General features: G+C 38.3%; 4 protein-coding genes across 4 annotated transcripts; all 4 read left to right on the forward strand.

Annotated features, from left to right (window-relative positions):
- The first annotated feature begins 4,786 nt into the window (after positions 1–4,786).
- On the forward strand, positions 4,787–5,885 carry LOC140767838 (SUMO-conjugating enzyme SCE1-like). Its single transcript, XM_073107908.1, has 5 exons — positions 4,787–4,924; positions 5,017–5,097; positions 5,191–5,337; positions 5,411–5,524; positions 5,615–5,885. The coding sequence occupies exons 1-5, from the start codon at positions 4,856–4,858 to the stop codon at positions 5,678–5,680; spliced, it is 477 nt and encodes a 158-aa protein (XP_072964009.1). The 5' UTR covers positions 4,787–4,855; the 3' UTR covers positions 5,681–5,885.
- Positions 5,886–7,254: 1,369 nt separating this feature from the next.
- On the forward strand, positions 7,255–10,081 carry LOC140767837 (SUMO-conjugating enzyme SCE1). The gene is made up of 5 exons (XM_073107907.1): positions 7,255–7,429; positions 7,557–7,640; positions 9,245–9,397; positions 9,489–9,602; positions 9,692–10,081. Exons 1-5 carry the CDS (start codon positions 7,361–7,363, stop codon positions 9,752–9,754), a joined length of 483 nt encoding a protein of 160 aa, XP_072964008.1. The 5' UTR covers positions 7,255–7,360; the 3' UTR covers positions 9,755–10,081.
- A 6,809-nt stretch (positions 10,082–16,890) lies between these two features.
- LOC140767107 (scarecrow-like protein 8) lies at positions 16,891–19,059 on the forward strand. The gene has a single exon (XM_073106893.1). The coding sequence runs from the start codon at positions 17,219–17,221 to the stop codon at positions 18,905–18,907; it is 1,689 nt and encodes a 562-aa protein (XP_072962994.1). The 5' UTR covers positions 16,891–17,218; the 3' UTR covers positions 18,908–19,059.
- Positions 19,060–21,609: 2,550 nt separating this feature from the next.
- LOC140767066 (phragmoplastin interacting protein 1-like) lies at positions 21,610–23,191 on the forward strand. The gene is made up of 3 exons (XM_073106830.1): positions 21,610–21,996; positions 22,619–22,665; positions 22,760–23,191. The coding sequence occupies exons 1-3, from the start codon at positions 21,655–21,657 to the stop codon at positions 23,097–23,099; spliced, it is 729 nt and encodes a 242-aa protein (XP_072962931.1). The 5' UTR covers positions 21,610–21,654; the 3' UTR covers positions 23,100–23,191.
- Positions 23,192–23,753: the final 562 nt, after the last annotated feature.

Raw genomic sequence — 23,753 nt, forward strand, 5'->3', positions numbered from 1 at the left:
AAAATCCCGCTCCGTGTGAAGTAAAGAAAACGAGAAAGTCCAAACCCCATGTCCCCTAGTGATGATCAGGTGATGGCAACCGCCTGGTAAATTTAAAACCAACTTAAAACCAACCCGGAAAAGGAGAAGGGGGTGAAACTTATTACGAGGAGAAGAGGAGGGGCATTGTGCAAAAATATAGGGTATTTAAAAACCCAGGTGTGAAATTGTTATGGTGTTCTCGGGCCAATCCCGAGCAGGTGGGGCCCACCTCGTACGAGAGTTGGAAACTGTCCGCATCCTCGGACGAGTCCGTACGTGTGGACCACAGCGATGTCGACAGGCACGGGCACGGGAGGAGCTTATCACTATGTTTGCCATCCAATTGGGATTCTTCAAGAAGGACCTCGTCACGTGCCTCCGACTTCCGTATCTGCTTTACACTTTGCCCCTCTTCCGTTTTCCTGGGTATTCTCCACATCTCCTCATTGTTTAGCGTGCTCGATAAGCTTTGTCTACGATCGTTTCAACGGGTCGGAGCGCGCGGGAGAGTCCAACCGACGGCCGGGATCGAGGCGTGGGACCTCTCCGCGCCAAATCCAATCATAGGGAAGGAGTAGTGGATACAGGAATAGAAGCACACGTGGCAGTCATCTAGCCGCAAGTGGAGAAGTTTTTAAATTCTGAGAGGAGGGAAAGCGAGCGTCCAGCCGTCCATCTGTGGAGACAACTTGGGTAACGTGGTGGTCCCCACCCTGGTGGGGCACGTAACTACCCATCGGTGTTATTTATTAGGAACTTTTACACTTTAACACCTTGCATGTGAGCTAATTTGCACTTCAAGACCAGCAAATGAGCAAGAATCTTTATCGTTAGGATTTTATCAAATATTACGGAAGTAGTAATTTAGATGAGGTAAAAGTGCGGGATGCGCATTGCAATATCTATTAAAGGTAGGGTGGCATATACAATGGTTTACCTTTTTTTTGTCATTGGGTGGTATACCAGTATTGCGGTGCGACGGGGCCTGGATCGCCTGCACCACTTTTTCTTCCCGTTTATAGACAAGTGTATAGGTAATTTACTTACCATATTCTCTCGCCACCGGCTCCGGGACCACCGAGCTTGTCGTCTTTCTGGGTTGAAGAAAATTCCAATTTAACACCTCCTTTCTTCCAGATCTATGTTATGTTCTTGGACCGTCATGTTGGCCAATATTTGTGCTACTCATCCAACGGCCAGGATATGATCGCCTGACATCAAGTGTTCCCACATGGCTGCAGCTGCAGGGGTGTAACCGAGCAGAGAGCTAGATCGAGCCCCTCTCTGACCAAGCTTTAGTTGAAATTAATTTTGAGCCTAGATTTATGATCAAACTTAAATTAAAATTATTTTAATTCGAATGTATTTTGAATTTGAGCAGCGCTTGACTTTGAACGAGCTGCTCAATTAGTAAATTTAAGCCTTATCAATTTAAGTCATTTTTGAATCTGATTAAGCTTAAATTAATATAGGCTTGAAACCATACTACTAGTCAAGGGAGACTATTCGGTGCAAGGTGGAGCGATGTTGCCAGCATGCTAAGGTGGAGAGGTGGAGTGATGTGTCGAGATGCAAAATTGGTTGGAGAACAATGGAGTACTGGTCAGCGTCAGCCAATACCAGCAGGTTTGAGAATTGGGACTTGGGAGAGCTATAGTTGAGGGAGAAAGAAGTTGAGCCTCATTAATTTTAAGCTTAGTTTCAAGATGAATCTCTACTCAACCTATTTTTGAGCCAAGCTCGAGCTGGCTCAATCAATTATTTCGACAGCCTTATGTGGCTTTTAATACGAACGAGTTTTTATCTTTTCTTTTTCTTTTTTTCTTTTGTTATAAAATTTATATAATTAAAATTTTTATAATCTAATTACCAAATAAGAAAGATAATTTGCCCATAGTTGCTAAGAAGAATTTTAAGAGGATTTTTTTTCAAATTAGTTTCAACTTTTTAAGTTATTAGAGAAATAAATAATTTTTTTTTTATTTTTTTAGGTAAAGAAACAAAAGTGTTAATTATACTTAGCCTCGTGAACTATCATCGTTTTTCAACATATATTTTCTAAACTTTTTCTTTACCACATAAGCTTTCTCTGCCTAAAAAAAATTCTTAGTTCAAATTGTTCGTGGAGTTAATTTGTTTTATGTCGAGGATTTATATAGCTATTAGTTAAGGGTTCTAAAATAAATAAAAAAATTCAAAGAGTGTAATATAAAAAAAAGTTGTAACTATAGTTATCCCTAAATAAAAATTACATTAGATTATTTGAGAGGACGCTCATCTATTTCTCTCATAAATTTATAAAAATGGGCATATTCTACAGAAAAATCTTTTAATTGACGTTTAATTCGGTAAAAGATTATAATTACTTTTATAGATTATGAACCCGTTGATTATAAAGCGGCTATCCTTTTCTAATACAAGAGATTAGACGTGACTACCCTCTCAATATATATATATATATATATATATATATATATATATTTTAAAAGAAAGTTCTACAAGTTTTGCAGTTTATTTTACCTTTCAGACCTTGTTTACTATTAGGATGAAAGAATAGCAAGAGTGTGATGGCGTCTCTAGGCAGTACCATATAAAACATAGAAAATTGCATTTGGGCTTAATATGCTTCTATCCTATCCCATCGGACACAGTTCGTGATATAATTATTGGAATGAGCTTTAGTAACATAAAATATAATAAAGTATTGAAATGAGCCTTTCTTCTTGTCAGCATAAACATCTTCTAATCTCTGCTGTAATGGCGTGTGATACGGCGAGCATAGTACTATGCTGTAAAGAAAAACTAGTGGCAGAATAGGAGCTGAATTTAATTTTTAAACCCTATAAACTTTGCGGACGTTATTCAAGGATATGAGTCATTTGTGTAAGATATATATATATATATATATATATATATATTACTTCTTTTTTTGTTTTAGCACCTAATGGCAGATATTGAAGACCAGGTAATACTATGGACTTTGTCAACGTTGTCTATTATATTCTCATATGTTTGAACTCTCTCAATAATCTCTTTATATAATACCTGGTATTTATCTTATTAAGCATCGTATCTATGTGCTTGATTCCTTCCTAACAAACCAATCTTCTACACTTAAATCAATGAAATTTATTAATCATCAATTCTTTTTTTTTATTATTATTATAGATAATGAGCCTATAGGTTAATCATAGACTAGATAATCTGATTAGTTATCACTATACATATAACGCTCTCATAAAAAGTTCATTAAATATTAACCATAATATCAAGAGGAGATTTAAAGCTATGGTCTCTATTATGGGATAGAGCTAAGCATTCTTCTAATCGAGCCCAACTCCAAGACTGACCCGGCCTGGAATACTATTCTTTGTTAAAGCCCAAGCCCAAGCCCGATCCGTCACAATCAGGTCAGGGTCGGACTTAGGCTCAACCTGCTCCCTTAACAATAAAAATTATAATCTAACAAACATTAAGATACCCTGACACAAGTATATTAAATTATAGTATAAATAGTAAACATAAAATTTAATATAAATGTATTAATTATATCGAGTTGGGACTGAGTCATTAGAGTTGTAATTAAACACAAGTCCGACCCAACTATAGATTGGGTGTCAAAATTGAAACTCGGTCTACTCCAAATTTCTTTATTCACTTGTAGATTATAAAGAGTCTTTCTTTTATAATAAGCCTTGTTATTTTGATGTAGTAAGTAAACAATAATTTAACTTCTTCTAGTATACTAATTCATATTCTCTCTTATTTTATTCCATATATTTTTTAAAATAAATTTAATAATTATTATTTTATCTTTAGATTAGATAATATTTAATTAACATGACCTCAGTTATAATTGAGATTCATTTTGTATCTCTTTTCTCCCGACATAATACAACGACATAAGTTTGTAATATAATGCACGACATAGTTACATCTTTGTATTACCATACACTATGTGACTATATATCCGTAAAATAATTACATAACTTTGCATTATGATGCAATACCTAGTGATATGCTCGCACTAGAAGGATATAAGTTGATATATGCATATAAATTTTTATTTTGATGGTGTAAAAAATAGTTTTATTATAAATACTTAGAATGTGAAGAAGTGGTCCTTGTGTCGGATATCATTTTAAGTTTACAATTGTAATAAAAATATTATAATTAAAAAATATATTATTACCACTACTATACACCCAATTAAAGATATTTTTATTATTCGGTATAAAACATTACCAATTCCAATACTTATCCGTACAAATTCACTATTCTCCAATATTTTTAATATCAAATTTATATTGTATCAAATATAATTATCATGTATTATCTAGTATTTAACTATATAATAAATTATATAATGCTATTAAAAAAAAAATCGGTATTAAAAATTAAAATATTTGTTTTAGAATTGGTCTTATTTTACAAAGTGAACGGGCCCATGGAATAAATCATCTTGAGAGTGGGCTACCCATACTCATGTCCATTATGGGGCCAATGAGATACGACTAACGACTAATGTTTACAGTGATCAACCGTATTTATCATCAATTTAGTGATAACAACAAACAAGGTTGGTAAAATTGCCCTCTGAAATTGATCAGGCTTAACTAGTAAACTTTTGAAATTAAGGAGAACTCGATTACCAAGTCATCGAGTACTCCAAGGGTCAACAGCAATTAATTATCAACAACTCAATAGACTGGGTCCTAAGTCCTATCACAACCTGCTTGCCACCATCCTTAAGAAAGAACCCATTTGGTTGCAGAATAGTTAAATAGATCAAACATAAGTAGAGAAGACAAGAGAAGAGAAGAAGAGAAACGCCATGTCCGGAGGCATTGCTCGCGGTCGTCTTGCGGAGGAGCGGAAGGCATGGCGAAAGGACCACCCCTTCGTCTGCAATCTTTCTCTCTCACTCTCCTCTCCCTTTTTTTCTAAACTCAGTATCTTTTACTTAAACAATTTTATTGCCCCTTTCTGCTGTAGGGCTTCGTGGCGACGCCTGAGACGTCGTCCGGTTCGATCAATCTCATGGTCTGGCACTGCAGGATTCCCGGTAAGAAAGGGGTAAGCTTCATCTCTCCTCCCTCGGCCTCTTGATTCTGTTTCTAAAACTTTATTTAGTGATTTAATTATGCATGCTAATGACGTTTTTGGCAGACGGACTGGGAGGGTGGTTACTACCCTCTCAGTGTCTATTTTGATGAGGACTACCCCTCCAAGCCTCCCAAGTGCAATTTTCCTCCAGGCTTCTTCCATCCAAATGTCTTTCCTTCTGGACTAGTGTGCCTTTCAATTCTTTCTAGAGTAAGTCCTCTCAGTTACATCGTTTTGCATCTTTGCAGTACAACTATGATCATTTTATGTTATGGTTTTTAAGGGTTGGAGTCCAGCTATTACCGTGAAACAAATTCTAGTTGGAGTACAAGAGCTGCTTGATAACCCCAATCCTAATGATCCTGCTTTTAGCGATTGTATTAAAGTCTATAGGGAGGTTAGTCATTCAAAGTTTTTTTACTAAGGCCATTGCTGAATTTATTCATTTCATCAATGGATTCTAACTTGAAGGTATGAAAATATGCAGAATATCGACGAGTACAAGCGACGAATACGGGAGCAGGCCAAGAAGTACCCTATTAATCAGCCTTAATTAAGGCAATTCTCTCTCTCAAAAATAAATTCGACTTCAACCCTTTCTCCCGTGGCGTGCATGAATGACGAGATTCTAATAAATACTCTTGTTTGTAATTTAAATGTGGGTGTCTTTGTTATGCATTATTTGCAAAAATGATATTGGGGCTTTCGCAATGTCTTCTCTTGCTGGACTTTCTTGGCTATCTATATATGCAATTATAAAGCTGTAGGATTCAGATAATAAGCATAAGATATCATGTTTTGTAGGCAGATGCAGATGCTACGTACTGAATGGCATTTCAAAGAGAATAAAGAATAAGGAGAAAAGGAAAATATATTCGATGTGGATGAAAGGCATATTACAAGTAGCTAGCAAGAGAAAATTAAAAATATTCAACCAAAGTTAGTAATGTTAAAAAATATTTGTTGGAATGACACAGAATGTTCAAGCATTATCTTAAGTGCTTGCTGAGGTGATTCATCCATATCCATATATATATTGACTTTTATTCCAAGCTTGTGACTACTACTTAATTTCTTCTTCCACCAAACTAAGGGTGAAAACTCTTTGGATTAGCTCTGATTTCATATGTGAGTTTTGTAAAACATGAGTTGAGATTTAAATTTGTATCCGATCTAACTAGTATATAAGGATACGAATATAGATTAAAAAATAACATCCAAATCAATATTATAAAAATAATGATGTAAAATACTTTTTATATTAATATCTAATCTCGCTTTCACATGTATTTATCAATTGTGTATGAATTTTAGTAATTATATCACAAATTTTTATGGTATTCAAATGAGCAAACATATCTGATGTCTAATTTATTTTCATAATTATACTTAGCGCATTTAGTAATTAAGCTTATTATTTGTTCAGATTATATATATGATTATGATTTTACTATGATCCATATTCAATCCATTTTCACCTATACACAAAATTTGATTGGAACTTACTCTTAGCCCATTTTAAAAACCTTAAAGAAAGCCAATATTACTTCAAGAATATAATAATAAGTCAACTCAACAAGAAGTTCTTACTAGCTTCTTATGTCATTAGTCCAATTGGGCAATGACCTTAAATAAACAAAATCGGTTTAAATACATCCTATCCTCTTGTGTTTCAGAGTAAAATTTGTTTTATCCCTCTGAAAATTACATTTATGAAAGATATTAATATAAGTACATATATCACAAAATAAAATTAGAGAGAAACTTGGGGGTGAAAAAAGATTGGATTAAATCCAATATTATCCAGTTCCGTATCAAATTGTCCTTATATATATATATATATATATAGGGAGAAATAAAGTGATTATTATTTAGAGATAAGTAATAGCTGTGAACTGAAAATCTAACTATTATAACTGGATAAGAACTATAGTGATATAAAATAAAATTTAGAAGAGTAACGTGATAGTGATAGCGGAATCCAATACCTTCCAACTCAACCCAATAAAAACCCAAGTTGCACCCCAGTGGATGCGTGCCGTTGAGCCACGATGCTACTTCTAGAAGGTCAAGTCGCAGTGCCCTCTTTTTGGGTCACTTCTCAATTGTGGTCATTTTATACCCCTCGAGAGAAAGCCAGAGAATAGAATTGAAGAACCGAACCAGATAGCTTCGTTGCTAAGTTTAAGCCGTAGAGGAGAATACTGAGTGAGGAGGAGAGTAGACGAACGCCATGTCGGGAGGAATCGCTCGTGGTCGTCTCGCAGAGGAGCGCAAGGCTTGGCGCAAGAATCACCCCCATGTGTGTAATCTCTCTCTCTCTCTCTCTCTCTCTCTCTCTCTCGCGCGCGCGCGCGCTCTCCTCTCTCCAAAATTTTATTCTTTTACTAAAATTTCTACGATATTGTTGTTGTTTTTCGGTCTGGTAGGGTTTCGTGGCGAAGCCTGAGACGATGCCCGATGGAACGGTGAATCTCATGGTGTGGCACTGCACAATTCCTGGAAAGCAAGGGGTAATTTTTCTCTTTTATATATTTTTTTTTCTTCCCCTTCTTTCCTTTAGGGTTTTCTCTTTAATTGGTGCGACTTCTTCTGTCCGTTTCCCATCAAAATACCAGGGCATGGATTATTTAGGTGGATCGGTTCTTCCCGAAAGTAAACTTTATTTTATTTTCTATAAATATATAGTGGCCAGAAGAGAATTTTCTGATGACTTTTGAGATCATTAGAATTCATTTAGTTTATGGTTATCTGATGGCTTTCGGTAGTGCAAGACGAATCTTTCTCTTTTCCTTGTGTTTGTCATATAATCAAGGAATATTTTTACCAATTTGAATTGTTAAATGGGTGTTGTCTCAGATTTGCTGTCTTCTCTCCATTTCTCTGAAATTTTAGTAGACGAGTATAGGGGACAGAGCCCGTCGGTGAGATGAGTAGACGTGATAACTATGTATGGTGATTGCAGTAGGCTCGATATTTGTGTGGATACTTGATAAATTACTCACTGTTGTCATATCTTCAAGAATCAAGACCCAGAAAGGGACTACTAGAATGGGTGATTGCATGCTTATTTTTGCTTCTTAATCTATGATCAAGTATTTTCTTTGAGTCTGACTACTTAGAAGAAGAATTTTTTCTGTTAGAATTCCTTTAATTGGAGTATCTTCTGTGCTGCCTATCATGGTACTGTTCTGGTCTTCATTGAAATGAATCACATTCTTATCTATAGTTATGGTGTCCATACCGGCATGCTTGTAACAGGCCAACAGCCTTAAGAATGCCATCACATAGAAAGCTTTTGTTGTCTTTTATGGCCACTAGGTTAATCACAGTGATCCTTTGATGATTATTACTGCATATTGATATGGATTATGGACTATGGCGTTGATTTAGCCTCGACTTTGAGTTTAAGCTTTCCACTGGGACCATATTACCATAGTTCAATGATTGTATTAGCTGTTTTGTACCAAATACTATTTCTATCTTGGAGATTCTCTTTCCCCCAATATTTGATCTATCTTCTTCTTTTCTGAAATAGAAGTAGTTTGCAGAACTTTAGCATGACTGCATATGAATGATCAACTAACTAGTTTAGCTAGCTGCCTATGTCACTAATTGCATAGTAAGATGGTGGCCAATTGTTGGTGGGCTGGGGCAACTAGCTAAACAAACAGACTAACCGGAAGAAGAAAATTATGAGGACATTACGACATTCTTAAACACTGTGTCATTATAGTAGTTCACAAAGGAATACAAATGTTGTTTTTGTGCATGGAGTACTAAATTTTTGAGAGGCAGATTGAATTTTTTGCAGCTATAGCATCCTATCAAGTGTCATATCTGCTTTTTCTTGTATCACTGATTGTTAGGTGCATTTTTTTAGAAAATCTTTTCAAAAGAAGCTTCTCTTGAATATGTTACAATTTAGTGTTGCAATGTACTTTTATTTCTTTCTGGGACTCTAATATTACAATTATGCATGTTATTGACATTTTCGTCTGTCCTTTCCAGTAAAGTTGTGGAGCTGGAAAATCTAATTTTGTTCTTATTTTATTTGTGGTGTAAAGCTAAGACATGATGCATTCTTCCATTTTTCTTCCAACACTTCATACTGCAGACTGACTGGGAAGGTGGTTTCTTTCCTCTTACGCTCCATTTCAGTGAGGACTACCCCAGCAAACCTCCCAAGTGCAAGTTCCCTCAAGGTTTCTTTCATCCAAATGTCTACCCTTCTGGGACAGTATGCCTCTCAATTCTAAATGAGGACAGTGTAAGTCCTCTCAATTGTGCCATTAGTATTGTGCAGGCTTCAAATTGATGTGCAGCTCAGGAAATTGTGTTGATTTTATATTGTCTGTCAGGGTTGGAGACCAGCCATTACAGTAAAGCAGATTCTCGTTGGGATTCAAGACTTACTTGATCAGCCCAATCCTGCTGATCCTGCTCAGACTGATGGTTATCACCTTTTTATCCAGGTTAGCAGTTCAAAGATTCTTTTTAAGATTATTGTTGGATTTATTATGCCATCTCTGATGGACTTCACATAGAGCTACAAAAATTGCAGGATCCGGTGGAGTACAAGAAACGTGTTCGGCAGCAGGCAAAGCAGTACCCTCCTCTGCTCTAAATATTTGCCATAATATAATGGAAGTTCATGCTGTGAATTCCGCATAAACTTCAAGCTTCTTTTTTGCTGGCTGTTTGACAAGAACATAAATACCCTTATCTGCAAATATGGGTGCTTTTACTAGATATGACTTGCGAAAACTATTTGCAAACTTTTGTTGACAATGTGATTCTCAACCTCTCATGATTGTTTGCAGTCATGTTTATGTTCATGATCTGGGGCTTTGCCAATATCTTTTGCCTAATGACTTTCTAGTTAATACTATTGGTGTACTTCTTGTAACTGCATATGTAATGGATAAATTAGTTGTCCTTGAATTTTATCCTATCACTTCTGTTTAGAGGCTGAATAAGTGATAATGATGATGGCTATCTCTCGTGCCTTCTTTTATTCCGAGTGTTTATGCAATAATTGTAAAAAAAAAATATATAAAGAAGGCACAGGATTGGGAAGATGAGCATGAGCTATTACATTTGCCAGTTAGATGCAGACGCTACACTGCAAAATATGGATCACTTCATGAATACCATTTCAAGAAGAAAAAAGAAACGAAAAAAACATTCGTACAAGGATGGCAGCATATCAAATTTAGCTTGCAGGTATGAAACATTATTGCCGTTTCTTCTTCGTCTTTTATTGTTTTATTCTTTTGAGAGAACATTATTACTGTTTCAGTGTGGGAACGTCACGTAATCGACCAATTCTAAGAACTTTCAAACAAAACTACACGTAAAAAATTCTAATCTTCTTCTCGCTGAGAAAGTTGTGCAATACCGAGCTAAAACAAGTTCCTATTGCTTGTTTCTGTTCATACTTTGCAAGTGTGAAGTTGGCAAAACTGATAGAGATTTATCCTGCACAGGTTCTTCTTCCACATTAGGCATGATGAACCTCAGATAGTCAGCAATGGTGTATATTAGTTATATATATCCATATACTAAGAATGAAATTTTTATTTATCGAAATCCTACATCATAACAAAAGGCATTCTACATTTCTACTGCACAAGACTCATCAATTTACGGTCTAAGACGACTTAGACCATATATAACCTCTATTACCGGGAGAAATCTTATTTTGTGTCAATATTGCTTCTACTACCTGACAAATTGATCCAGCCTGGTGACCATTAAGATCACAGGCTTTGTCTAGTTAGCATCCTTATTCTTCCACTATGACTGGCCTTCTGTGATCAATTAACATTTAAGTAAGAAAGCTGCCTGCAAGTTGTAGTAAATAAACGTTGTTATTTGCTCAACGAAAGCAAAAGGCAATAAAGACCTACATTTCGTGGATAAAAGCTGGAATAACTTAAGACAATGGGCAGTAAATGTATGACGTGACATGTGGTGGTGTTGGATTGTAGCTAGATTTCTGGGAAACGGTTCCCAAAATTGGTAACCTTGTGGAAAAGTAAAAGTCGACAAGTGGCCCGGCGTGAAGTGCCAAAATGGACCGAGCTGTCTTTCTCTGGCTAAATGTTCAAGTTGAGCTCAGACATCCTGACTCCATCTCATCGGTAGAACAGAGGGTGTAGGATTCAGCGATGGTGTTATGCCTTGTGGTACAGAGTTGGACAGTCTAAGTTCTTTAACTGTTGTTAGATTTTTTTAATTTTAAAAATAATGGTCTTTTATTAATGCCAATATAATCTTTTTACAATTAAAAGAAAATATTTCATTACTTTTTAACCCTTCATTCATCCTAAAACTCTACTCATTTCTAAATTTTGGAGATTGAATACAGGAGGAAAACAAGTACAGAAAGGGTCCCTTTGAGGAGCAGCAGCAGCAGTTAAGTTGTTATCGATTTGGAAGGTTTACCTACATAACCTTTGTCTCTTTGATGTCCACATCTCGTAACTGGCGGCTTTGAGATTGAGAACGAAGACGACGACACAACGTTTCACATTTCTCCGTGCCATTCCCACGCATGGACGTCGCACTTTATTACTCACCATCGTGATGATGTATGAAACTAAAAGAAGATTAGAAAGTCCAAATTATCTCACTTTTTTTTTTTTTCTTCTCTTTTTGTCGATCTTAAAATCAATTATAAAATTGCTAAATGGACTAGAGTCGCAGTTTAGTATAGTAAGGACACACGACTCCTGGATGTTGGCTCGATTTTAACTTATTATTGTATGTTTTAGTACTTAGTATCTTAATAATTTAGACCAAATTGTACTTATTTAGTTAACCTTCAACAGGGGTGTTAAAACTCTTTTATCATTTCCTATTTTTTTGGTCGTGAAGAAGAGTACGGTACAATTGCTTCCTAGAAATTCAAATCTATGGTCACCCATGCACAACACATGTTTCTACCTATGCATTCACTCCATATTTTAAAAAATATATATATCTGTGAGCTGAAAAGGAAAAGGGAGAAAAAAGTCTTTGTTTAAATAAATGTTGAATGAGATAATTAATATCATAGAAATTTGACCGATTAGCAACTTGTGTGTAATACTATAATGAGGTTAAACGATTAAGTTTAACTCTAATCAAACTAAAGAATGGTCAAATATAATTGTGTCTTATTTAAAATATTAGCTTTACTATTTAAGAATTAAAGAACACTTTTATGCGAATGCCCCGTTTCCCTTTCGTTTGTTTGATTGCGATTTTGGTATCTTTTGGGGGTAAAAAAGAGGGAAAGCTTTATGAATAAAGATTTATTCTGGTACGTTTATAACGTGAGATGAAAACCTTTTGACCAGAAAGGAGGCAGCTTCTCTGCTTTATGTCTTAAGAAATTATTCGTATTTTGGTAGAATGAAAGATGATACTCCAATCAATGCGCTCGATCATCAAAGAAACGATTTATTCGAGCAAAAAATAAGTACGAGAGGATTTAAACATTTCACGTTGTTTCCAATGCAATTCGAAGAAGTTACTAGCATTCATCTCCTGCTTTTGTTTGAATCTTTTGTTTATTTATACAATAATATAGAGATAATTACATTAAAAGTTAATACTAGATATTTAGATAAGAGAGAAATGATATAGTAGATTTTTTTTTTTTGTTAATCTCCTCTTGATTACATATATATATATAAGAGAAAATAATTTTCTTTTATTTGTATTAATTTTTAAGATAAGCCGAGAGAAAAGTAGTGTATGCCATGATCTCACTTAATTTATGTTGGGGGCGAGAGATGTTTTATCTTGAATCCTGAAAATAATCTATCTGAGCTTTTTGTTTAGAAAAGAGAAAGAGAAAACAATTTTATTGGTTCCAATTTACTACAAAGAACTCCTAGATATGTCATGATATTTATATGTTGGTATAAACCCTAACCCGAATGCATATACTCAATCTGTTATTAAGAACAAATTAAAACATAGATCAAGCTAATCCAATATGTCAGTTGGTCTTTAGGCATGTCTTGTGACGATATTATATTGCAAGGAGAATCACCCATCAAGATTATTCTTGTGTTGTTAAAGTGATTGCAATATCATACTGCAAGAGAATATATTCTCCTTTTTTGAATTAGTTAATACAATCCAATAACATCGATAAATAATATCATAGGACATGAGTATAATTGAAATATTAAAGTATAAAAAACTGCTACATTTTTTTTTTCCTTCTCCTCTCTTCTAAAAATTTAACTAAATAATATGAAATTATTTTCTTTCTCCATTCAAGTAATATGCTCATATTCTATTATACTATGTTTTAATCTTTTTTGAAAAATATTAATTAAAGATTATATATTATAGCTTGTTTATGTTACTTTTATTTATTATAATGAATATTATAATTTGTGGTGATAAAGTTGCATCACAGACTAATTTTAAAGTATATATATATATATATATACTCTCCCTTCAAAGGGCATTTTTACCTCTCCATGTCTATAAAAATATCTCTCTTGTCTTGCGTAATAAGGCAGCCACAAGATTAAGAAACTTTCGTACAGATGAGCATCACATCAAACAGGTGAGGGGCAGGATAGCCCAACTCTTTTTTTAATTAATATGTTCAACTTTGTAGTTTATAAACTTAATAACCAAATAATTACAAATTCTTCTACGCCCAAAACAGTACTAAATTAGATTAAGAAATGGTAAATATTATAGGCAAAGAACCAACCATCTATCAAAGAGTACGTAAGAAGTAGCAGCTGAGGAAGGACCCACCTATTCGAAACGAACGGCTCAGATTCTCCCCCCACCCAGAGTCTGAATGGAGCAGTGGGTAGAAAGCAAATATTAGTACCCTTCCCATCTCATCTCTCCCCCAATTGGTTGGTCGATCAACCCATCAAAACCCTGATCACCTTCTGCAACCAAATGTGATTGATGCGATGTGCATCAAATGGAAGAGGTGAAATTTGAATACAGACTAATAATATCGTTGCAGAATCTCCCGGTTTCGTGCACAGAGAAATGAATTGCTCATTAAGCTCAAACCCTGAGCTCGTCGTACTATTTTGGCATCCACCTCCAGTTCGAGACCTAATTCGAAAACAGTGGGTCAAAAGACATGGAACTTTGACAGGGGCACCGTTACCTACCTACAGCGCCATAGCCAACCAAATTACGAAGGAATAATTTATAATTGGAGGCCTCCGTGGTCGGCCTCGCCCAGGTCCCCCACCCCCCACCCCCCAACCCTATATATAAAAATATAACATGGGGATTTTTTGCATCTATGCCCTTTGAAAATCTATTATTTACTCTGAAGAAAAAAGAATCCCTTTCACTTTCTAAGAGTTTGTTCGGTTGGTAAACGAAACAAATTAATCCTCTTATTATTGTTATTATGTATTAGTATAAAGGAGGCGACCATGCTTGTAAAGGGGAAGTGATGATATTTACTATTTTCATAGCAACTTAATTCTAATTTTTCTATAATAACAATTTTACCCCTAATAAGTCAACAGAGAGATCGGGATTAATATCTTCTCATCGTTTTGTTTGACTTCAGTCTCCCGAGACAAATAATTCCTCCTTTGACGGCATAAAGATGGAGGAATAATAAAGGAGATCAGTCTGGTTGGTTTATTTATTTATTTCATAAAATTAAGGAACAATGAACTGGTACAATAAACGACAGTTGTGAATTTAGTATCTAAAGACTAATATCCATTAATTTTTTCATCAAAACTTAATAGAAAATTTATTAAAAAAAATTAAAAATTTAGTGGAGAGAATAAATTCTTTTCACTATAATGCATAATAAAATACTATAGTTGCCCTTCTACTTTTATTCACAATGTAACTTCCTTTAAATATATAATCATAGACTAATATCAAATACTATAGTAATTTGTAATTTTCCTATTAAGTTTGAATGAAAAAATTAAATAGTTTCATATTAATCTAAATCACCCAATGTTAAAGTTATATAATAAAGTAAAATTCTACAAATCACACTCTATGTTTTATCTTCTTTATCATTCACATTTCCTTTTTGAGCATTTTATAACTCGGTCATCATTTTGTCCTCGTCTGAACATATCAATTGATGCTAATTTGAGAACGATGAGATAGTGAGAATGATATAAAAAATGAAAGAAAATTAGAGAATAAAGAGAATATTAGAATTTAAATAGTTTATAAATTATTTAGTATATTATAGTAGAATATAATTTTTTTTTGTTACTACTAGATATTAAATAAAAATTATATAGAAAAAGATAATTTATTATAAAACTTCATGATAGATATTCATGAGTAGATTGAATTTAGGAATAACCATGGGAGGTAATTTAGAAAATTACCCTAAAATTCTAATCACTAATCAGCAACAATATTGTATTATTTCTGAAGACCCAACACTGCGTTCCCCTATGCGAACAGCAACAACCAACGGCCCCCAAGGTTGTGGGCCCAGGTCGGCGAGATCATCGCTCCGCCCCCACGTGGAGTGCAGCACTACCTCGCTATCTGATAGCTAGTGCGTAACTCCCAAGTAAGCAAATGGTTCATCGCTTTACTTCACCTCTCCTCATACAAGGTAACAAGGGTCATGCGGTTATTTACTTGTATGGTGGTAGCACTGCTACGTTATTTTGTCTTTTATTTTTATTGGAGAAATTATATTTTATTTTTGGACCTAAATTTACCTAATTCATTTTGTTTGTTTCACTTCACCGGTTTATAATTTAGACTACAAATATAATAATAATAATTTTTTATTATATATAAAATTATAAATCGTTGAATAAAATTTTAAGGTATTTAAAATAATAAGGATCAAATGTTAGACGACAAATATATTTATATATTTATGAAGCGTGTGTAGCGTTTCGTTGATTGGTATTACGACACGAGGAATATGAAGGGGTGGGTCCCGAGTGCGGCTGGGAGTGGTTTTAACAAATGGCACGGAACATTCGTTTTAGTTGGCTGCATACGTGTCACGAGAGAGAGTCTTCGATTATTATTCGTTTCCCCTAACTCTGTTCGAATAGAAGAAGGCTGGTGGTGGGTGGTTGGCTTGATTCCGTTTCCTAACCAATTCCAACGCTCTCTTTCTCTCTCTCTCTCTCTCTCTCCCTCCCTCCTGTACCCCAAAATGACCAAACAGCCCACCATCAACTAAACAGATATAATAGGTACCTAAATATTGTTAATGACTATGAATTTTTATATAATAAAAATAAGAAACAAAAAATATAGGATGAAAAGGTGTTAAATGTATTAACTTATTATAATAATAATAAGCGATAAGTTATTACATTGTTGAAGAGATTTAAAAGGTGAAAATGTACAGAATTATTATTACTTTACGTGGGTGAGGTGAAAAATTAGAATTCATCAATTAGTGTACTACTACTACTACTACTACTACATTGTATATTCAATGTAAGTAAGGGCAATGACATAATATTAAAGAATATAATGAGTATTTATAGAGGAGAAAAATTATAGTATTTATAAGGGGAATGCTTCACGTCTCCCAAAAACATCCTTTCAACTCAACCAAATTAAATGGCATTTTAAATACCACTTTAATGGGTCGAGGGGATGTTTCGGTGGAAGCTAGAGCAGCAGCGCCCTTCCAAAACGGAAGGGTATTATGGTAAAAATGGAGCGGGATAACCTGGGAAATTCGAGTGGTGAGGGTCTCGGCATCGTCGCCCAGGATTAAAGATTTTGAGATCGGTGGGAAAGAGACGGAAAGGAAGGGGGGAAGACCGGCTGGTGCCGGTGGGAGGAAGAGAAAAAGGCCTCCCCGTCTTGCTTCTCTCCTCCATCAACGCCCTTAGTATACGCATTTATTATGCAAGAATATACAATATAGAAACCAACCAAGGACGGAACAGAAGGCAGAAAGGAGAGATAAATAATATACAAAACGGGTAAAAAGGCGTACCTTTGTGCTTCGATTATTAGAAGAGGATTGATGATAGATTGGAGGAAGAGGAGAAAAAGCTGCCGGGACACATGATCTAGTGCTGCGTGAACTCCCTTAGATTCCCAAGTTCGAGCTCCGATCTCTGAATCCATGGCGTCGTCGGGGTTTCCAGGCTACGATCCTAGAGGAGGTTACGTGTTTCGGAGCGGATCCACCGTCCAAATACCGTTCCAGACCCGATTGGGCGGAGGAGGAGGAGGAGGAGGTGGTGGTGTTTTGAAGCGGTCGATGACGGAGATGGAGAGGCAGATGGCGTTGCAGCAAGCGATTTTTCTCAGATCGGTGAGGCAGAAGACTTCTCCGGTATCTCCTCTCTCCTCCTCCATGGATTTCTCTTCTACTACTACTGTCACTACTACCTCGTCGTCTCCTTTGTCGGCCTTTTCCTCTGGATCTGGCTTTGCTCGGCTCGCTCCCGAGCCGGACTCGGCGAACCGGTCCACGGTGATGCAGAACCAGTTGCAAGAGCTGGAGCGGAGGCTCTTGGACGACGACGACGAGGAGGACGAGTCAGCGGTGACCACAACCGAGTGGGGCGAGACGATGCAGCAACTCATCACGATTTCACCGCTCTCTCCCTCTCCCTCGAACTCGTCTTCCTCCACCGCCTCCTCGACGGCTTCGTGCTCGCCTTCTTCCTCGACTCCTTCGCGGCAGTTGCTCTCAGACGCCGCCGCCGGCATCGCCGAGGGGAATCTCGAGGCGGCCGCGGCCACACTCACCGTCCTGAAGCGCACCGGCTCGAACCCGCGCGGTGACCCGGAGCAGCGGCTTACTGCGATTATGATCACTGCCCTGGCCTCCCGCCTCAGCCCCCCTCCCCTCCTAGGGATCAACCCGATCTCCGATCTGTGTAGCTTGGAGCACCGCGCCGCTACTCAGATGCTTCACGACCACTCTCCTTGCTTCAAGCTTGGACTCTACACCGCCAACCTTGCCATCCTCGACTCCACCGCCGGCGGTGACCAGATCAAGATCCACGTCATCGACTTCGACGTCGGCGGCGGATCGCAGCACGCCTCCCTCATCCACGCCCTCGCCCAGCGGTACCCCTCTCGCCCCCCCGCCCTTAAGATCACCGCCGTCTCCGACCCCACCTCTCCCTTCTCCCCCGCGGCTGCCGCCAGCCTCAGATCCGTCGGCGACCGGCTCATCAATCTAGCCGAGCGCGCCGGCGTCGCCCTCCGATTCAGCATCGTGAACCGGCGTATCGCCGATCTGGACCCGACCTCGCTAGGGTGCGAACCGGGCGAAGCCCTCGCGGTCAATTTAGCCTTCGTCCTCTCCAAGGTAGCCGACGAGAGCGTCTCCCCGGCGAACCCCCGTGACGAGCTCCTCCGCCGCGTCCGTTCCCTATCGCCAAAAGTAGTCACCCTAGTGGAGCAGGAGATGAACGCTAACACCGCCCCGTTCGCCGCCAGGTTCAGGGAGGCGTGCGGTCACTACGGCGCTCTTCTCGAGTCGCTCGACTCCACCATGAACCGGGATAGCCCGGACCGGGCCCGGCTCGAGGCCGGTCTAGTCCGGAAAGCAACCAACTCCATCGCCCGTGAGGGCCCCAACAGAGTCGAGCGCTGCGAAGTCTTCGGCAAATGGCGGGCCCGGTTCGGGATGGCCGGATTCAAACCCGTTCCGCTAAACTCAGCCGTGTTGGATCCGGTTCGCGCCCGGCTTGCATCCATTAAACCCAACCACGGGTTCACCGTCAAGGAAGAAGCCGGTGGAATCGGGTTCGGGTGGATGGGCCGGGTCCTCACCTTCGCCTCTGCGTGGCGTTAGGCTGAGGCTATCATTATTGCGTCACCAACTCCGGCCTTGCCCATTTATTTTTTGTTATTTCTATAGCTTTGGGTGATTGCTAGTAATGATAACTTTTGTTATCGATAACGTCGATGATATTGTTAACAATTAATATAAAATGTTATTATATATATGATGGTTTGGATCAATGCTTGTTTATTGTTGCCACCGGGTCGTCTTGGGGAATTAAAGAAATTGGGTTGCGTCCGTGTGCAAGAAGATACCTTTGTTGCGTGCTGGCAATTAAGGAGGGTAACTCCGTCTGCTATGACTTGGCTTCGTCGGTGTAGGACACGTAGGATTTTTAATTGAAGTGTTGTCACATAGCTGGGGGGGGGGGGGGGGGCGGGGGCGGCTTTGGTCTTTGGATATGGTGGGTGGATGGGAGGTTAGATTGCGTCAGAATGAGGAGAGTGAGTATATATAAAATAAAAAATTCCCTGTTGTTTGAGTGTGGGATGTAATTGGACCGCTTTATAAATTCAGAATCGATGAAAGTGAATAGGTGGAATGCGCTGGCCCAAGGCCCCAGCTCTCGATTGCGGATCCCTCCTATTCCCTCTATTCTACTTAATGCTTTTCTCCGCACTCTTTCTCTCCACCTTAGTCAGAGTTAGAGTTAGATCATCGAAGACTGGGCGCCTTATTTCTCGTTCTACCCATGAGTGGCTCGAGCCTAACTGGATTAGAATAATCTAGTTTGTTACCGCCCATCAGCTTTGTAAGAGAGTGCGTTAGATCGATCAATCAGGCTTAATGGGTGAAATAGTGGCCGTCGTAGAAAACCAAAGACTAGGTGACATCAATGTACCATCGATCGCAAAGAGGAGGAGGAGGAATTAGAGAGTAGTTAAGAAGGAGATCATTGAAAGAGATAAAGTTCACGAGGTAGAGCGGAGGAGCTAACTACGCACGTGAGATGGAAGGTGTCAATCTCCCGGTCACATGAGTTGAGGTGGAAAGGGAATGAGAGAAAGGAATGTCTTTGTTGCAACGATTAGGGAATCGGAGTTGAGGAGAAACAAAGAAGAAGAAGAAGATATAGAGGCTAAGGAGAAATGAGGAGGAAGAGATGAAGAGATTTGAGTGAAGGGGAGGGGTGTTTTTATAATTAGGAGGCATGGAGATACATAATTGTGTGGATGCACGAGAGCGAGGCAAAGGGGGAAATGTGGGAGTGCTTAATGCGTAGGTTGAGCATCTGGGTTAACCAATAAATGAGCTTCTAGGCTAGGTCGAGCCGGTCAAGCAAAGGGCTGGCCCGAGTCATCCATTGGCAATTCGAGCACGAGTCAAACCAAGCATGAGCGAATTGCACCATATTATCTCTAGCCGGAGGCGAGGGGTTACCCCTCCTGTAACCTCTCCTCCCTGGTTAAAGAGATTTTTTTTCTCCTCGTTAAATGTAGATCATTTTTTTTTTCTCTTTCCCACTTTTCTCCACACTATCCAATTTCTCTCCTCCTTGTCTCTTTCGTTGTAGCAATCACTCTTTGCTATCTCCCTTCATCCCTCTATCATCGAACTGTTGCATCAACCGTCGCGACATGACTTCTTCCTCCCCTTGCTAAGATTGTTCCCACCTTATCCTCTCTTTTATTCTTGACCATTAGTCTTGAGCTTCTTGCCACGGCTATGTTAGAGGTAGTAAGGGGTTCTGTTTGGTTTTAGGTTTGTGAGGTTGTGTAAGGAGTTTTGTTGCCTTTGCAGGTCCGAGCCAAGTTGTCATTTTGCTTTCTTTATCTCAATTGTAAGTTGGGGATCTCATTTCTCAAGCCTTTAGAGGATTTTTATGACCATGAGTCTATAAGTACCGGATCGCCACAGAGTCGTAAGCTAACTTTAGACCTTTTGCTCTTACGATTCTTCACTTGCTCTGCTTCATATTGCATTGTATGTATGCCTGACGGCTATATGTGTTGTTTTCATTATATTTTCCCTCTTTAACTATATACCAAGCCTTCGATAGTATATTTGCTCTAGAACTTTCCAGAAAAAACATAATAAATTACATTGAATTAGTGCACTGTAATAGCCACTGTTTTTTGGCTGCATTTTATGTCGGCTTGCCCATCATACGACGTGTCCACATAGAAGATCACAGTGCAAGAAATTATTCAAAAACTATATGTAATATATATAATACGATGAGCAATTAAATTGCAATCGGTTTTCTTGGCTCCCCGTGTGTTAAGGATGAGAGTAATCTTTTCTAAGCAAGATCTAGCATTCCATTAATCATCGAAGAACCAAAGTTGATACCTGCACAAGATGCACTTAGCTGGCGAACCACCTCTATCCTTATATAATGGAAGGACGTTTCTTGTTAATATATGAAGTTATTTGAAATGCAATTTTTAGGTGATACGCTCACGCTGTCGAATAACTAACCTGCTCGTGTACATTGGCCAATTGCATGAGTTGGATATCCCCATGGCGTAATTATGCCCACTTAATGTTCAAAATAGTTTAAAATCCACATTCGTCAAGAAAAAAAGAAGAAGAAAGTTTGCAGTTAGTGGGGGACGAATCATATCGTATCTCTCACTGGATTTAAAGGCCCATATATTCTCTATTGGGCTACACTTAGGGCCATAAACGGGTCGGGTCGGGTTTGGGTATAACTCCCCCTCTGTACAAACCCGCTAGTCGTTTACATCCCAGTAGGGTTCCTTTACATGCTCAACTCAACTCTACTATCGAGCTGGTGCGGCGGAGGCGAGGACATGGCCATGGAAGACGAGAATAAGATCACAAGAAAGAAGAAGAATAAGAAGGCGAGGAAGGATAAATGGGGTCAGCCTATTCCCACGGCGACGGCGGAGGTGGATAAAGAAGAAGAGCAAGAACAAGTGGAAGAAACGGAGTGCCCTCTCAGCAGCGGCGGCGGCGGCGACGACGAGGAGTCGTACGAGCTCAACAAGGTGGTGGCGAGCGGCATGCCCTATTCGGTCACCGAGCAAGAGATCCGAGACTTATTCGAGGAGTTTGGCCCAATTGAGAAGCTTCAACTATCGAGGTTTCCCGACTCGGGTAACTTCCGAGGCCTCGCCTTCATCACGTTTCAGGTCAAGTCGCTCCCTTTTTTCCTTCTTCTTTATATGAAATCAAGTTACAAAAAGGAAAAAAAAAGAAATTTTTTCGGAGCTTTGAATCTGGTTATTCGAGCAAACAAATATGTGTATCGTAAGTATTCAGCACAATGCCATAACTTTATTCGTATTGAATTCACACGACTTTGGTGAGCATAAGTCTTATCTTCTGCCTAGCATTTTCCAATGATGCAGATGGTCAACTGTATGATATTGTGCAAGGTTCACAGTATAGCCTGATTGATTTAGCTCATATAACCGCGTGAATTGTTCTTGAAGCATGCAGTTAGCAGTGATTACAATTAGATGTTGAGAGTATTTTTTAACAGCAAAAATGAAAAGAAATTAACTGATCCTGTTCTGGCCTAGTAAAGTTGAAACCTTTACACACACTATTAGCAGTGATTACAATTAGATGTTGGATGAAAAGCAGGGTATTGGAGCAGCCTTAATTCCTGAATATTGCGGTTGCCATGTCATTCTTTATATAATGCAGAGCAAAATTTTAGCTCTAGATCTTGTAACTAGTAAAGGCTTTTGGAGGAGTTATTTATCTAAAGACTATTTAGCTGATTCTGTCTCCATTTTGTTGCACCAGACAGGGGCAGCTGCACTAAGTTCTCTCAAGCTTGATGGATTCAGCATGTGAGATTTTTAAACAGATCATTGTATTTCTCTTTTTGCCCAAGTTATATAGAATGTTGAAGATCTTTTTTCTTCTTTGCTCTGCTCTGCTCAGGGGAAACCGGTTCATGAAGGTGGAACGTTGCAGAGTTGATTCTAAGAGGAAAAGGAAGAGTGAGTTCCTTAGTGATCCCGAGAAGGTTGATGGCTGTCTGTCAGCATACATTGGCAATCTCTCATGGGATGTAACAGAAACCGACATACGAGACTGCTTCAAATCGTCGAACATTGCATCTATAAGATTCTCTTTCGACAAAAGAACAGGTATCTCTCGAGGATTCTGTCATGTGGATTTCGAGGACGACGAATCGCTGGAGAAAGCTATGAAGAAAAACCAGGCTGAGCTACATGGGAGGCCAATGAAGATAGCATATGCAGTCAGCAGTAGGAACTGAACTCTTGTACGACTAAATACCGATTAAGCCTTAGAAATTTGTACCAACGAATCTATCGCACTATGAAGTGTTTCTTGATCCTGAATACTTTATACTCTTGCACCATTTTTTTTATTGGTAGTTCATGCTGATGCACTGGCAAACCTAAAGAATATTTTAAGCTACATGTTCCGCATGCGAAGCCATTGTTGAACAACGTGGAGCTCAGTGCTGCGGTATCCATGCCAAACCCATTGCTGAATAGATTCCCATATCCACCAGCTGCACCTTTTTCTGACAAAATTTAAGAACTAAACCATATTTTGTGTTTATTTCAGTTTACACCTTGACTGTTAACTATTTTCAATTCAATCCCGTGTATTTTTTTTTATAAGATATCGATAGTGGAATGAAAAATAATAAAAAGAGAAGGTGTAAACTGAGATAAACACATAATGTAGGTCTTGAAGATTTTACTATATACATTGTATGATTTAGCTTAGTATGGATAAGCTTCATATATATAGTGTTGAATTTTGATATCAAACATACTATTTTTGCAAAGAAATAGGATTTGAACATTTGACATTAATGGTAGCTTGTGAGGAATAAATTAGATGAGGTTGTTTACATTCGATCGACGACGTGCTTGGGCATTTGGGACATTGGGTCGTG

The sequence above is a fragment of the Typha angustifolia genome, chromosome 9 (assembly GCF_048772165.1).
Source record: "Typha angustifolia cultivar Huaian chromosome 9, ASM4877216v1, whole genome shotgun sequence".
Classification (NCBI taxonomy): domain Eukaryota; kingdom Viridiplantae; phylum Streptophyta; class Magnoliopsida; order Poales; family Typhaceae; genus Typha; species Typha angustifolia.

What these genes read in the sequence shown, in the direction of transcription:
- LOC140767837 (XM_073107907.1), top strand. Translation starts at nt 7,361, where the DNA reads ATGTCGGGAGGAATCGCTCGTGGTCGTCTCGCAGAGGAGCGCAAGGCT. An exon ending in GGCGCAAGAATCACCCCCAT is followed by an intron (nt 7,430 to 7,556) that starts GTGTGTAATCTC and finishes TCGGTCTGGTAG; the next exon opens with GGTTTCGTGGCGAAGCCTGA. An exon ending in CAATTCCTGGAAAGCAAGGG is followed by an intron (nt 7,641 to 9,244) that starts GTAATTTTTCTC and finishes TTCATACTGCAG; the next exon opens with ACTGACTGGGAAGGTGGTTT.
- LOC140767838 (XM_073107908.1), top strand. Translation starts at nt 4,856, where the DNA reads ATGTCCGGAGGCATTGCTCGCGGTCGTCTTGCGGAGGAGCGGAAGGCA. An exon ending in GGCGAAAGGACCACCCCTTC is followed by an intron (nt 4,925 to 5,016) that starts GTCTGCAATCTT and finishes TTTCTGCTGTAG; the next exon opens with GGCTTCGTGGCGACGCCTGA. An exon ending in GCCTTTCAATTCTTTCTAGA is followed by an intron (nt 5,338 to 5,410) that starts GTAAGTCCTCTC and finishes ATGGTTTTTAAG; the next exon opens with GGTTGGAGTCCAGCTATTAC.
- LOC140767107 (XM_073106893.1), top strand. Translation starts at nt 17,219, where the DNA reads ATGGCGTCGTCGGGGTTTCCAGGCTACGATCCTAGAGGAGGTTACGTG.
- LOC140767066 (XM_073106830.1), top strand. Translation starts at nt 21,655, where the DNA reads ATGGCCATGGAAGACGAGAATAAGATCACAAGAAAGAAGAAGAATAAG. An exon ending in TCGCCTTCATCACGTTTCAG is followed by an intron (nt 21,997 to 22,618) that starts GTCAAGTCGCTC and finishes TTGTTGCACCAG; the next exon opens with ACAGGGGCAGCTGCACTAAG. An exon ending in AAGCTTGATGGATTCAGCAT is followed by an intron (nt 22,666 to 22,759) that starts GTGAGATTTTTA and finishes TGCTCTGCTCAG; the next exon opens with GGGAAACCGGTTCATGAAGG.